The sequence below is a fragment of the Balearica regulorum genome, chromosome 21, assembly GCF_011004875.1.
Source record: "Balearica regulorum gibbericeps isolate bBalReg1 chromosome 21, bBalReg1.pri, whole genome shotgun sequence".
Classification (NCBI taxonomy): Eukaryota; Metazoa; Chordata; class Aves; order Gruiformes; family Gruidae; genus Balearica; species Balearica regulorum.
Genome location: NC_046204.1, coordinates 3,959,577 through 3,972,839, shown reverse-complemented (window position 1 = coordinate 3,972,839; position 13,263 = coordinate 3,959,577). Strand labels below are relative to the sequence as shown.

General features: G+C 55.3%; 1 protein-coding gene across 1 annotated transcript; it reads right to left on the bottom strand.

Annotated features, from left to right (window-relative positions):
- Positions 1-2,699: 2,699 nt before the first annotated feature.
- PERM1 (PPARGC1 and ESRR induced regulator, muscle 1) lies at positions 2,700-11,087 on the bottom strand. Its single transcript, XM_075773176.1, has 4 exons — positions 10,955-11,087; positions 8,304-10,358; positions 6,300-6,416; positions 2,700-4,459 (listed from the first exon to the last, which is right to left on the bottom strand). Exons 2-4 carry the CDS (start codon positions 10,354-10,356, stop codon positions 4,380-4,382), a joined length of 2,250 nt encoding a protein of 749 aa, XP_075629291.1. The 5' UTR covers positions 10,357-10,358; positions 10,955-11,087; the 3' UTR covers positions 2,700-4,379.
- Positions 11,088-13,263: the final 2,176 nt, after the last annotated feature.

Below are 13,263 nucleotides of genomic sequence, written 5' to 3'. Positions count from 1 at the left end.
CTGCCTGACTTTTTCATCTGCTTGGCAAGACAAGGTGTCAGATGTGGGAGCTACGTGCAAGGCGAGGAAGCGGGGTGGGATGGCACGGCTCCCACCTCCAGCACTGGCACTCGCTTTGGTGAAGCGCAGACAGTTCTCACGGCAGCGAGGATGCACTGAAAAGGTCGTTTCTATTGCGGTGGCTGCTGCTCTTGCAAAAGATGGAGAGTTCCCGGCTCCTCCTTCTGGGGTGAGAAACAGGCAAGATGACCTCGCCATGGAGGGAGAGGAGAGAGCTTAAAAGGTCGGGGAATAAACCAAGCATTAAAATTGCAGGCAAGTCCAGGCTGGCTTCTTTGAAGGACACTAGAGACACTGCTGCTTGACTGAGCACAGTAGACGCTCCCAGAGCTGATCTCCTGATACCAACGAGATCTTTTGATATTTCCTTTCGCTTCTGCAGTGGACTGAAAACATTTATCTTCTGAAATATTTATCTCAGCCACTTCTTCCAGCAGGGAGCAAAAGGAACATGAACTGCACCTATAACCTGATGGATCACCTGGCACCTTCGGTAACTTTTAGCAGGGGGAGGTGCCAAATCACATTTAGGTCTCCAAACCCAAGCTCTAAAGGATCAGATACCAATTATCGCAGCTAGGCAAAGGGCACTGGCTGGTAGAGGTGACAGGCACCTCGTGTTACCTACAGCACAACACGAGTACCGAACTCTCCTGGGAAGACACTTAGCACGAGTTTTTGAACGCTGGGATAGAGGCATTGAGAGAGTGAGATGTGTCCCTCGGAGTGGGACAACAGATGCTCAGTGCCACCGTGCCTTTCCCAGCTCGAGTGGGTCAGGGGCAGCCAGGAGGCTACTTGTCCCACCCCAGGGCAGTGTTTCGGCTGTGCACGGCTCACCGATGGACCGGGGCACTGGGACTGCGGAGCGTTACCTGCCATTCCTGCTTCTTACAACAGCTAGGTCTGATTCCTTTCCAGATCGAATCTGGTATTACTACTTGCACCTCAAACACTCCTAAACTAGTTGTCTGCCCAGGAGCTTTCCTGCAGCCTCCTGTCAGTGCCATGCCTGCCCCGTGCAGTTCAGGAAAGCCAATGGGACAGTCTCTCCACAAGCAGCAGAACCAGTCGGCCTCCTGCAAAAACCAGGCAGAGATCCTCCAAGCACAAGTCTCTTCCCAGCAGCAATTTAGCAGCTATACATTCACTGTGAAGTTCTCCAGCCCAGCCTCAACTGACTGAGCTTCCTCATTCCTCCCAAGGCGCCCAAGCAGCGAGCTGAACTGGCAGCACCCCCATTGCAGCAAACATCTGCAGCTTTGGCTTGTGGGGAGCGGCTGAGAACAGAACTGCTTCTCCAGGGAAGATGAGGTCCCCAAAGCAAGGGCATTGCTTGGAAAAGATCCAGCTGACGTGGGTACACACAGACTCCCCATGTCCCAGCATGGAGCCCTGCCCCATCCAGACCTCCCCGGAGGGGTTAATGTCATCAGAAGTGTCTTCAACATTACGGTTTCTGGCCAGAAACTCCCGCAGTTCCAGTGAGACCTTCAGGCCAACTTTGCAATCCCTCAGACACTGAGACGAACCAGAATAGCTCTCCCAACCATTTTGCCCAGTATTAAAGTCAGTGATTTTTAGCACAATCATTTATTAACTGCCAGCACTGCACCTGGGAGTACCGTACGTGGCAGGGAGGGAAATTAACTGTTCCTGCACCTGCAATGGTGATTATTTCCTCCAGATTTGTGTGACAAGGCTAGAAAACACAAAATCTGAAAAATTCAAACCAAGCAAGAAGTCAGCAGTGACCGTTCAGGATTTAGCCATGTTCCTTACCCTGGGGACTTCACTCTGCGTGAGGAACTATGCAGGAAGAGCCAGACCCCCCCGAGACAGGAGCTGGCAGTCCCAGAGACCCCTTCTCCTCAGCAAACCCGTCTGCTGCCCTCCTCTGACCCTTTTCTGCTTTGCTCTGCTCCGTGTTACCGTCTCCCAGGAAAGCTCGGCATAATGAAATTGCCTGGTTCCTCCAGCTGTTCCCCCATTACCCACCCGCCACGCCAAGGCTGCTGTTATTTCCACCTGCCACTGAGAACGCGGAGAGCGCTTAATGGCTTATGGCTGGATAAACAGTAAAACTGAGCATATGCGAACACTTCAGCCTCCCCCCGCGCCTGCCGTGCTCCTGCTCATTGGAGGGAGCGAGGTCTGCTGGGCAAATCTTTCAGGGCCTGAGGCTGCAGTGCCAGGCGTCCCCCCCTGCATCGAGGGAGACCGGGGAGCGCAGAGGCGATGAGGATCGATGGACCGAACGTGGATGCTGCTGCTGCGCGTTGACTCGTGCTCACTGATCTGTTCCCAGGAGGAGCTGGCTGGAGCGCTGGCAAGAGCGGGACCCTGCTCGAGTCCTGAGTGCTTTTGAGAGAGGAAAGAGAGCAGGGCTCTCTGGATCCGGCTGTTAGCGACGTGTGACAGCCAAGATGTGTCTCAGAGTGGCAGGCACGGGGACTGAGGTGAAGAAGAGGAGAAGCAGCCCATCTCCCTGCACACTCTGTCCTCCAGGGCTCCTCAACCACCACATCAACGCCTAGATTTTTCTATTAAGAGACACATAATGGATTGATTTCTCATTCTTTAAAACTCAGTACTCATTCAACAGTTTCACACGCAAACAATGTAGACACAGGAATGTAGACAAAAGTATTAAATGAGATAGATCTTTATTTAAAGCTTCCAGCATATTTTATCTGTTCTCCTCCACAAAACTCCTCTTTCTGGATATACCACTACTATAGCTCATACAGAGCCTGTGTCTCTCTCTCTTTCTCTCTCTCACTATTTACTGCTACATATCTCACTGTACAATTGTACAGTGTGCTCTCATATCAGCAATAATATATGGTCTTCAATACAACCCTACACACATTAAAATTGCATGGCACTCTGCATTACAAGGAAAGAGCTAAACCTCTCCTCTCTGGTTTCGTAAGACAAATATTGCCACAGTGTTCCTATAAAGCTCGTAGGCAGATCCGCACAGGTATTCTGGGCAGATTTCCCCCAGTACCTTTGTGGATCTGGTCCCTAAGTGCTTAACAAATCTCACATTCGTGCTGTTATCAAACTTGGGAGTGAAGAAAAACCCTCACGAATAATGCCCTCAAGTGATCAGGAAGGCACTAGAGACAGGGAAGAAAACAAACTGCTTCCTTTTCATTTTTCACCCACCTCCCATTCTGGGTCCCGTCCAGCCCTCTCCAGCCCCGCAAGGTTACACACTCAGCCATGGCACCTCCTCACCCGACATCTCCTCCCAGCCAACTTTATGTCTCTAGGATGGGAGGCAGCGGAGGGACCAAGTCACATATCCAGACCCTTCATCTGGCGATTGTCAGAACCAAATGTGTACACGTGCCGTTTTGCCTCTCTGACATGCTCCTGTCCTTGTCAGGGCTCTTTCCTGAGGCTTCCCTGAGCTCAGCCCCTTTCCCTGCTGCCCCTGCAGCTCCTTTCCATCCCGTGCATCCTCCTGCAGAGCCCTTCCCGGCCACCCCTTCCCCTGGCTCTGGCTGTGTGACACCTGCCCATCCTCTGCTTACAGGAGTGAGATGTGTCCTTGCAGTGGGTGCTCCTCACCCGCAGGGACAGACACCGCATCCGCGGCTCTGGCTCAGCAGGGCTGAGGCTGCCACAGTGAACAGAAGCCCTACCTCAGCCTCCAGAACCGTTAGACCCAGCCGTGACACTTCTTGGAGTGACAGCCAAGAGGATGAGTCCTCCTGCAGTGAGCCAAACCGGTCATGGGTGACCTGGGCCTTGCCAAGCGAGCGGCCCCTCCATCCCCCTTTAGCTGCTGCCCAGCTAGCCGTGCACAGCCAGCACATGCTTAGCAAAGCACCATGTTTGGACAGACAGCTTTTCCCAAAGCTCTCTCCTCTCCTCCTTCACTGGTAACCCAGCTCTTTCATAGAAATGAAGAACTTTCCTGGTTTCTTTTGCTCTCTCCTCCCTCCACCACCTCAGTGCCTTCCATTGCCACCAGGTGCCTTCAGCAGGGAGGACGGACAAGCAGCGCCCTGGAACAGACACTGTGACTACTCCTAGGAGATAGCACAAGTATGCAAGAAGTGTGCAAAGAAAGAACAGAGCCAGCCCATGCTGGGCTCCTCTTCTGTCCAGTGCAGGTACAAACTGCCTACCGTATTGTAAATGACTGTCACCGGAAGGATCCTGCTTCCTGTGACATCCTGTCCCGTTTAGGGATGGGTCCAGAGAAGTCTCGGTGCTGGGATCCAGGCTTCTCACACTGCCCAAGAACAAAGTCCCCGGCCTCTGCCTCCGCCGTCCTTGCCCGTCCTCGGGAAGCGCTGAGCCTAGGACCGGGGGTGTCCTTCTCTGACCTGCCTTCTGAAGTAGCGGATGGCCGAAAGTGTGCCAAAACTTGCCAGGAACACTGGAAAAAAGCCCAATACATTTCCACAGTTAGTCTAGGTGCTTCTTCCAAACCTTAAGATCTTTTTCCAGACTTGAAGATCACAAACTACTTGGCTTACTCTGGTCCATAGGACCAAGGGAGGTCACTCCCCTCCCTTTTTCAGTCCCCTCCTGCCTTTGCTTTCCATCCCCACCACACTGTCCTTGTTCCCGGTGTGTTCAGTCCTGAGCTGCCCACAGCCTGGCCGACCACATCTAATCCTATAGTTTGGGCACACGGATCGCACTACCATTTCACAAGAAACAGCTGTTTTCAAGGGAAACACAACGTAGACTTCATGTGTGTGGTAGAGATGGGTGGTGGTTAGATACACAGGTTGATGTGGAGATCTAATGGGTCTAATCTCAGATGAGAAGGCCACAGTAGGAAATCTCACCAGGGCTTCAGGACAGTCCCTTCATTTTCTACTTCTGTTTGGACCAGGAAGAGGCAAAAAAATTTTACCATTTTATGGGTTATCTGTGGATACTCTGATCCCAGCCAAAAGCAGAAAATAACCAAAACCCAGAATCAGAAAATGTAGAGATACAAAAAATAACTAATGGAGATTATACACAGAATCCAGCTCTTCTCTGTATTTTCAGCTAATGTTTTTAGCTTGGCTTATAAGAGAGGTCAAATTCCCCTGATCTGTGCCCAAGCAAAACTGGGAACCTAAGCCAGGCCTTTGGACTTCCCAGTTTAAATTCAGACTTGATTTTGATTTACGTGTTAGAGCCTGGGACATAGACAGAGAAATTCAACTTGTTAGAACCTAAAATTCCAAAAGAGAGTTGCTAGTCCGGGATGTCCAACTGTCTCTTGCCTCCCCTCCTTGCCGGGGTGCTTACTGCATGCTGGGTTATGCAATCCTGGGGGCACGAGGCCCATATCCCGCTTTTCGCACCCTCTCTGAAGCCAAGTTTACCATCTAATACTAAGAAGGCAAGGAGGAGCAGGCCAAAAGCTCCTTGTGATGATTGCACTGAGCAACTTTAGCTAACGAGCTATTCTCAGCCCGGGGTGTCAGCTTCCTGTGTGACCTTAGTGGGGAACATTCCTCCCCCGGACGAGCAGCAGGAAGCCCTGGTCCCGGCGTCTCACCCCGTGGCGGGGGCTCTCTGGTGCCCAGGGACTGAACCTCGCGCTCGGCTGCTGCAGCCAGGACAGGGCTGCTGCACTTGCTGGACCGTGCCCTGCTCATCCAGCGACCCGCACCCCTCGGGCCATGGCTCGGCTAATTCGTGCTGGCCGAGCTTCCTCTCTGCCCACCAGTTATTCAAATGCTGTGGTTGGAAAGGAGAGGAACTGGCGGAGCTCCGTTTACTTGCAGGACTCTGCACCAAGATAATACTTCAGCTCAGCTGTATTTAGAACAAAGATTATACCTTTACAGCACGTTAGAAAAATATGTGCATTTGTTCCAGCTGAGATGAAGGAGTATAAACCTGCATACGCGAGGTCCTGACTCAGCTTCTAGCCAGCACAGATCTTAAAGAAGCCTCTCTTCTCCTGACACACTGGTGCTGGTCCCTGTCAGAGGCTGGATGGAACAGGGAAAGCAAAGCCAGGAATACAGACTCATCCTATGGCTCAGTTCAACTCAGCAGTCATTCTGAGTGGGGAAAGGACAACTTAAGTGAATAGGAATGCATTTCTGTAGGAGAGAGAAGGTATTAGAAAGTAATAGGGCGCTTTGGAAAAGCAGGAAAATGACTGCATTTTCCCACAGGCAGTGTTAGGTGGGATAGCATCCCTGCCTTTCTCTTCCACGAGGTCCTTCCCACCCCTCTCCCGCCAGGCTGGGCACCGTACGTACCGGTCTTCCAGGCATCTGGAGCCTGCAGGTCGGAGGTCTTCACTGCCCAGGACGCAAAGGCACAGAAGACGAGGCACATGTCTTTGTGGGTCAGCGCCAGCGGAGCCTCGGGCCTCCCTGCGAGAAGAGCACGAGGCTTGGGGTTTTACCATGCCTCCTCTGCCACAGCAGGCTCCAGTCCCTCTGGGGCAGCGAGTCCCTTGCACTCCCAGAGAACTATATCTTTGTCACACAGTTCCCTCCCAGAAGAGCTTTTTTCACCATTGGTCAAGTCGAACATGTCTAATTAGGACTCAGGTACGTTTCCTAAGCAGAGGGGGAGGCACATTTTTCACCCTTCTCAGTTTTAAACTTTGTTAAGAGCCCAAGGCAAATATTTGTTAATGCCACCCATTAATGGAGGCACAGCCAGCGGACATGCCACCTCCAGGACCCCTGATTGCCTCACCACCTCCCTGCATTTCATCCCAGCGCACCCCTTCGCGGTGGTTGGAAGCAGGGAGTAGATTTAGCAGAGGGCAATTCCTGGGCTGGCTGCTGATGCGCTGGGGCTGCAGGCAGGTCCCTCTGGGCAGGGTCCCCGTCCCACAACACGATGCCCCGAGACGCACGCGGCTCTAGGACAACACATATTCCCCCGAGAAGCACTACAGCCCTGAGTGCTCTGCATTTCTTTGCTGGAGTTCGTCTGGCACAACTTGAAGATGTGTTGCAAGAGCAGGTTATTTTTGCTCCTGTGTTTATTTGATCAGGTTTTAAATTAAAGCTGGCTTATTAATTAGCTATGACCATGGCAAAGGGGTTTTTTTTCTGTGCAAACAGACTGGAAGCAGTATTTTGAGGCACCCTTTCAGATGACTCATTCATTGTTTGGTTTTAATATTAACTATGAGGCGGTATGGCTGTAAGCATCATAAAAGCTTTAAGATAAATATGCTGGCTGTCCTAGTGGGTCAGACTTGCTCTCCCTTTATTCTTGTTTCACTTACCTGCTTCCAGTAACAGCCAATATTCAGGTAACATCTGAGGTCTCTGGAGGGTGTTTTTCAAATTAGTGTGTGTTTTAAAGTCCCCCTCACCTCTTCCAGCTGGAAGCCTTGGACACGTTCCACTGTGCGCACACCTTTTCCCCCCACCGATATTAGACCGATTAGCAGCCCAGCCTTAACAGCACAGCAGCTCAGCAGCCATTGCCTTATCTCAGGGGCATGAGGTCTTTGCTGCAGAAGGATTTTGCTGCTTTGCCTCCCATTCCCTCATCAGAAATACAGGTCTGTGGTTCTGCAGGCAGTTGGATGGCACTGGCACGGGGGATTCCTGTCTCTACCAGACCTTGCAATAACTCCAGCCATGTTTAATGCAGCTACCTGCTTCAGTAAGTTTTTCTTGGCCAGAGTGCAAAACAATAGATCAAATCCACAGTAAGTTACATCCATCAGGGAGACAACTGAATCAGCTGGGGCAGGGATTTTGGGCCAGACTGAGTTTCAGCCTGTTGCATGCATGCTGTCATGACCACCTCTGCCCCAGGACTGGAGCAAAGCAAGTTATACACAGAATATACCCGGATTCCCTGTCCATGCCTCCTGCAGCCCTGGGACCCAGCCTGCGGGGCACGTCCAGCAGCACTCGCTTGGCATAGGGACAGCATGAGCATCACAACAGAGAGCCAATGCAACACAGCATGTCATGGTGGTGGCTTTAGCCACACTTCCAAAGATCCCTGCTAAAGCCCAGGGTTGCAACATGGCAAGGCAACGTGCCAGGAATGAGATTTCAGATCAGCTATACCTGGAGGAACCCACCCAAAATGCTCCCCATCTGTATGGTGGCCTTAATGCCGCTGCAGCTGGAGTGGAGATGGCTGCAGCAGGGCCAGAGCTGGCTGCCAGGCTTCCCAAGAGCGGTGGGAACAAGGGACACCAGACAAGGCAGAGGCACATCCCTACATGCAGCAGCGAGCCGGGGCCCTCGGGCAGCGGGCAGGGGGTAATAGTGCTTTACCTGTCAGCACAAGGGCCATGTCCAAACCTTCCGGCTGCGCCTGGCCTCTTCCCAGCGGAGCCAGCGGGACGAGGGGGAGCTTCTCTCCAGATCCTCTCCGCACGAGAGCCTGGGGGACTGGGGCTTGGCCTCTGACGAGACGCATTGGCCTTTGCAGGAGGGACTTCAAAGCCCCCACAGCTTTCTTCACCTCGGAGGCTGGAGTGATTGAGAAAATCCCTCTCCAGCCCGCCCTGTTCCCAGGCCTATCTGGAAAGAAGTGTTCATACACCTCAGGGACTGAGATAACCAGGGAGTCTTTGACTGGAGCCGAGTCGGGATTCTCATTTTGCAGCTGAGCGCGGTCCAAGCTGCTGAACTTCTTTCGCTTCCTGTCTTTACCCTTGACTTTTTTCCTGTTTCCTTCTGGTTCATTGAAAAAATATTCATACAGTTCAGGCAAGGATATTTCCCTTTCCAAGGGTGTTTTCTCCACCTCCACTGAGTTCTCCATTCCTTCTTCTTCCCCTTGGGAGTCACAGAACAAATAGTCGTACATCTCAGGCCAAGTCACGTCCAGGGTGTCTGCCCTTGCAGAGGCCCCAGCTGCAAAGCAAGGGGGGCCCAGATCCCCGGGGGTCTCAGCTGCAGGCTCCCCATGAGCTCCCTCAGCAGCATCCCCCCCAGAAGCCGCCACGCTCTTGGGATGGAGAGGCTTCCCCAGCACCTCCTGGCACGCCTCTCCCGGAGGAGCTGCAGCTCCGCTGGCAGGGATCACCGGCACATTGTCACGTACGCCCGAGCCACCAGCTTGCCCTGGCTTTGAATGCTTGGTGGCCTTTGCCTTCCCCAAGGGCTGTGCCCCCAGCTCCTTCACCTTCTGCTTCAGGGGAGCGCTCATGGCTGGATCGCCCTCATCCGTGCCAGGGCTGGGCACCAGCCGCTTGCTCTCCCCTGCCTCCTCGCTCCCCACCTTCACAGGAGCTGGCTTGGCTGCCTTCTCCTTCCCTTTGCTCTTTCGTGACAACAGTGGTGAGCTTAAAGGTGCCTTCGTGGGTACCACAGTCCCCTGTGCCGCAGCCCCCGCGGGCTCCCTGTCCCCCTGGGCTGCCTCAGTGGCACCGGCTCCACGTTGCTTGCGGCTCTTTCTCAGCTGTCCTGGCACCTTGGGCCTCACAACGTCCGGGGAGCCAGCCGGAGAGCTCGGCTCAGCACCCGCTCTCTCCCCACTTGCCTCCTCCCGCGCCGGGCAGCCAGGCGCTCTGGGCGCAGTCTCCAGGGCTGGGCTCGGGGGGTGGTCACGCAGGGGTCCACGTAGCCCTGGCTCCGAGCAGGAGGCACTGCTAGGACTTTTCCTCGTCGAGCTCTCTGGGGAGGCAGCCAGTGCTGGTGAGCTGCCCTGCACCGGAGCCCCCGGCTGTGCCGCCACTGGGCTGCCATGGGGCTGTTCCCCTCCTGTGTCCCCTCCCTGGTCAGGGGCGCTTCTTCCAGCTGGCTGGCTGGGGGGCTCCATGGCCTGACTGCTGCTGGCTGCTCCTTTCTCCGATGCCGATGCCGGCTGCGGTGTTGCTGCTTCACATGCTGTGTCCTGCCCTGGGCTGCTCTCGGCTGTGCCGCCAGCCGGGCCGGCAAGGGTGGCTGCGGGGGGACAGGGGGGCTGCCTCCCCTGTGCGCTGGGCATTGGAGCAGACGAAGGGCAGCCGGGCTTGTCGCTCTCGCAGAGAAACCTGCTGACCGAGCCCAGGTCCGCTTCGTCCTCGCTGCCCGAGAGAAGCTCCGGCAGGGCGAGGTGCCCACCGGCCGGCCAGCACAGGGAGGCGTCTCTGGGCACCCCACGTGGGGCAGAGCTTCCCGTGCCAGGCCCTGGCCTGCTGCCCACCCTCGCTGCGATCTGCCCATTCGTGCTGGCGTGACAGTCCCTCCCCGGCACGCTGTCCCCTTGTTCAATGTCACTGAGACACTGCTCCTCGGCCGTGGCCAGGGCAGCCGGTGCTAGGTTGCATTCCTCTGACGCCAAGAAGAACTCAGCCCAGTCCCTGTCGTTCAGCTGGATGCTGTACTCGAAGTTATCCATGCCTGCAGCCGCAAAGCAAGGGGAGGGAGCCAGAGAGATAAGGGCATGAGGAGGGGGCACCAGCATCAACAGACATAGCCGAGGTGTGTGCCCCTAACCCTCTCCCCCCAGGTTCCTGCTCTGCCTCCCGGCCATCTGCATTCACTCATCCTCACTCATTTCCAGCTGAAATCAGTGGGAGGCAAGGGCAGTCTCAGCAGGACAGGTATCGCTGTGCTGGACCATAAACCAGCCAGCAGTGAGAGACCACTACTACCCCCCCTCAGGTCCCTTCTGCCTCTGCTCCCCAGCAGCACAGCAGGTTTGGGGTTCTCTCCAGAGCAGCACAGCAGCATCGCACCTCACATACCCCTTTCCTACTCCCTTTGCCTACAGCCCATTTAAAATGTGGGGGATTTATTTTCTCGAGCATTCCTGCTGCCACAGCATCATGCATGAAGGTAGCATGAAGCACAGTCCAAACAAGGACATTTCAGCAAGCCACGGCAGCCCCTTCCATACCCGTGGTTCTGGGGAGGGAGATGCACAGAGCCCAAAACCAGCAGGGGGGATCCAGCAGCAAGAGAAGAAACAGAGAGACCACAAAGCTGCATCCTACCTGTACCACAATCTAAGCCGGTGATGGAGCCATTCAAAGAGCCACGCAGGAAAATCCTCCCAGAACAACATGATGCTGTACCCTTGACGGGGGCAGAGAGCTCGGCTCCAGCACAGCTCCATTCAGAGGCTAAAAATAGACACACACACCCCCCCTCCCTCCCCAGCGTGTCACTTGAGATCCGAGTGTGATGGGTTCAGAGAGGGCAGGCCCATATATAGAAGCTGGTGGGGAAGATGTGAGCGTGCCAGCCAATGTGTTCCTGTCCCACAGCCTCTGGGGGCTCTGGGACCACTCCTGATGCCCACTGCTCCTGATGCCCTCTGCCTGGGGTTGCTCCGTGGGATAGCCAGCAGAGAAGGGGCCCAGAGCTCACAGCCTTTAGCAGAAGCGGAGCGTGACATCTGGATGGCAATGACTGCTCTTTTATCAACATACCTACCCCTTTGCCTCTGTCTGTAGGTTACCCATTTCTAGGGTGACAAAAACATCCTCAGGGGCATTGCTTGCCTATTGATAGCGCTCCCAGGGCTCTTATTGCCAGTCTACTGCAGATGTACATCAAAAGATCACAGCCAGTGTCATGGTCTTGTGACAAACTTTGCATGGTGGCCGTCCCTGCCACCCAGGAGCACCTGGTGCAGGTGGCAGAGGGAGCTTTGGGTCAGAGACTCAGGTGAGCCCGGCACGAGGGAGTTACAGGGGAAGCAACTGGCTGAGGGTGGCCTGGCGGGTCAGCAACCAGAGCCAGAAATAGCCCTCAGCTCCTGCGAGTCCCGGAGGCTGCCTCCCACTGCATGTCCTCCCCTGTCCCCAGGACCAGAAATAGATGCCCTGAAGTAGCTGCCGGCAGCACAGTGCCCCCGAGCGTGAGCCCAGCCCAGCTCCAGCCCTGCTGCCCCAAGGGGGGCCAGCGCTGCCCCGAGCCTCCAGCCACCCCTTGGGTCACCAGGCTGCTGTAGACCCCAAACTGGAGATGGCCAGCCACGTAGGTGCTGCGGGAACCGAGAGGGACCCACATACTCTACAACCGCCCTGGGGTTCCTCGGTGGGGCTGAGGTGCCGTACCGTGTGCTCCAGGGAGCCGGGGACCAGCACCCAGCTCCTGCCCCGGAGGCTGGAGGGCAGCAGGGCCCCTTACCCTGCCCTGCCAGCACCCGCCATCCTGCGGGAAGGAAGCTCCCCGTCGTGGCTGCCTTCACGCACTGCACTGCCAGGGAGCGAGCCAGAAGCACACAGCCCACCGGCAGCCGAAGCTGAAGCACGCTGCCCCACGCCACCGGGAAAATATTGACCAGGACACGCTTCCTTTCTCCGTGCTCTGGGCTGACGCACGCAGGGAGCTTGTCGAGCCAAGAAAATATGGAAGGAAAGAGGTCTGCTGTCTTCCCGTCCTATCTCATTTCTGATCTGGCTACACCCTGCTCCCTCTCCCCCTCACACGCGCTCGCAGACGCAGAAGGGAAACCAACTGGCTTCCTTTTCTTGGCTGCAGTTGACTTCCTTCCCTTTGACTCCGGCAGCCAGGGTTAGTCAGAGAAACCTTTAAACTCTGCCTTGCAAACCGCAGCAGAGAACATAAAAGAGACAGAGGCAGCGAGACGGAACTGGAAGCCAGCAGCGGGCTGGCGGCCCGCATTATCAGTGTCACATTTAAAACCAACGCTGGAGCAGCCACACACCAAACCCAACAGGAACTGCACACACCCCACCACACGTTGCACCCTGGCCTCAGAGACACAAACAAGTCTCGGCGCAGGAGACATCCAAGTATTTATTTAGCTGTCCAGGGTAGAGCCCACACACCGTCCTTGGGGAAATTACGCATCTGCTAGCACTTCCCTGCCTTCCTCTGGGGGGGCCATAAAAGCGCAGCGTGGACTTCAAGGGCAAGGCACGCTGCCCTGAGCCACGCAGGCTGCAGAAGGGGCATTACGCCGTCTGCAAAGGACATCCAGCAGTTGCAGCCCGGAGAGACCATCTCCGATTACCTTCTGGCGTGTGGTGCGTGACCGTGTGCCTCTCTGGGATACCTGGCTCCAGCTCTCCTGAGCGGTTTCCAGTGGAGCCGATGCCAGATGCTGGGATGCTGCAGGGCTGCTCCAGCACCTCCGGACCAACGTGACCAGCGGACGCCACCTGCCGAGCTGCGGGCAGGCGGGCACAGGCCTCCCCACCACCTCCCAGCACCTCCAGTATTGACGCTTTGGTATTAAGGACATTATATAAATAACTAATGTCAACGTGTAATTAGAGAAGGGCCTGATATAAAGCAGCAGATGAGGCCCCTCTCTGCCTGATGACACAGG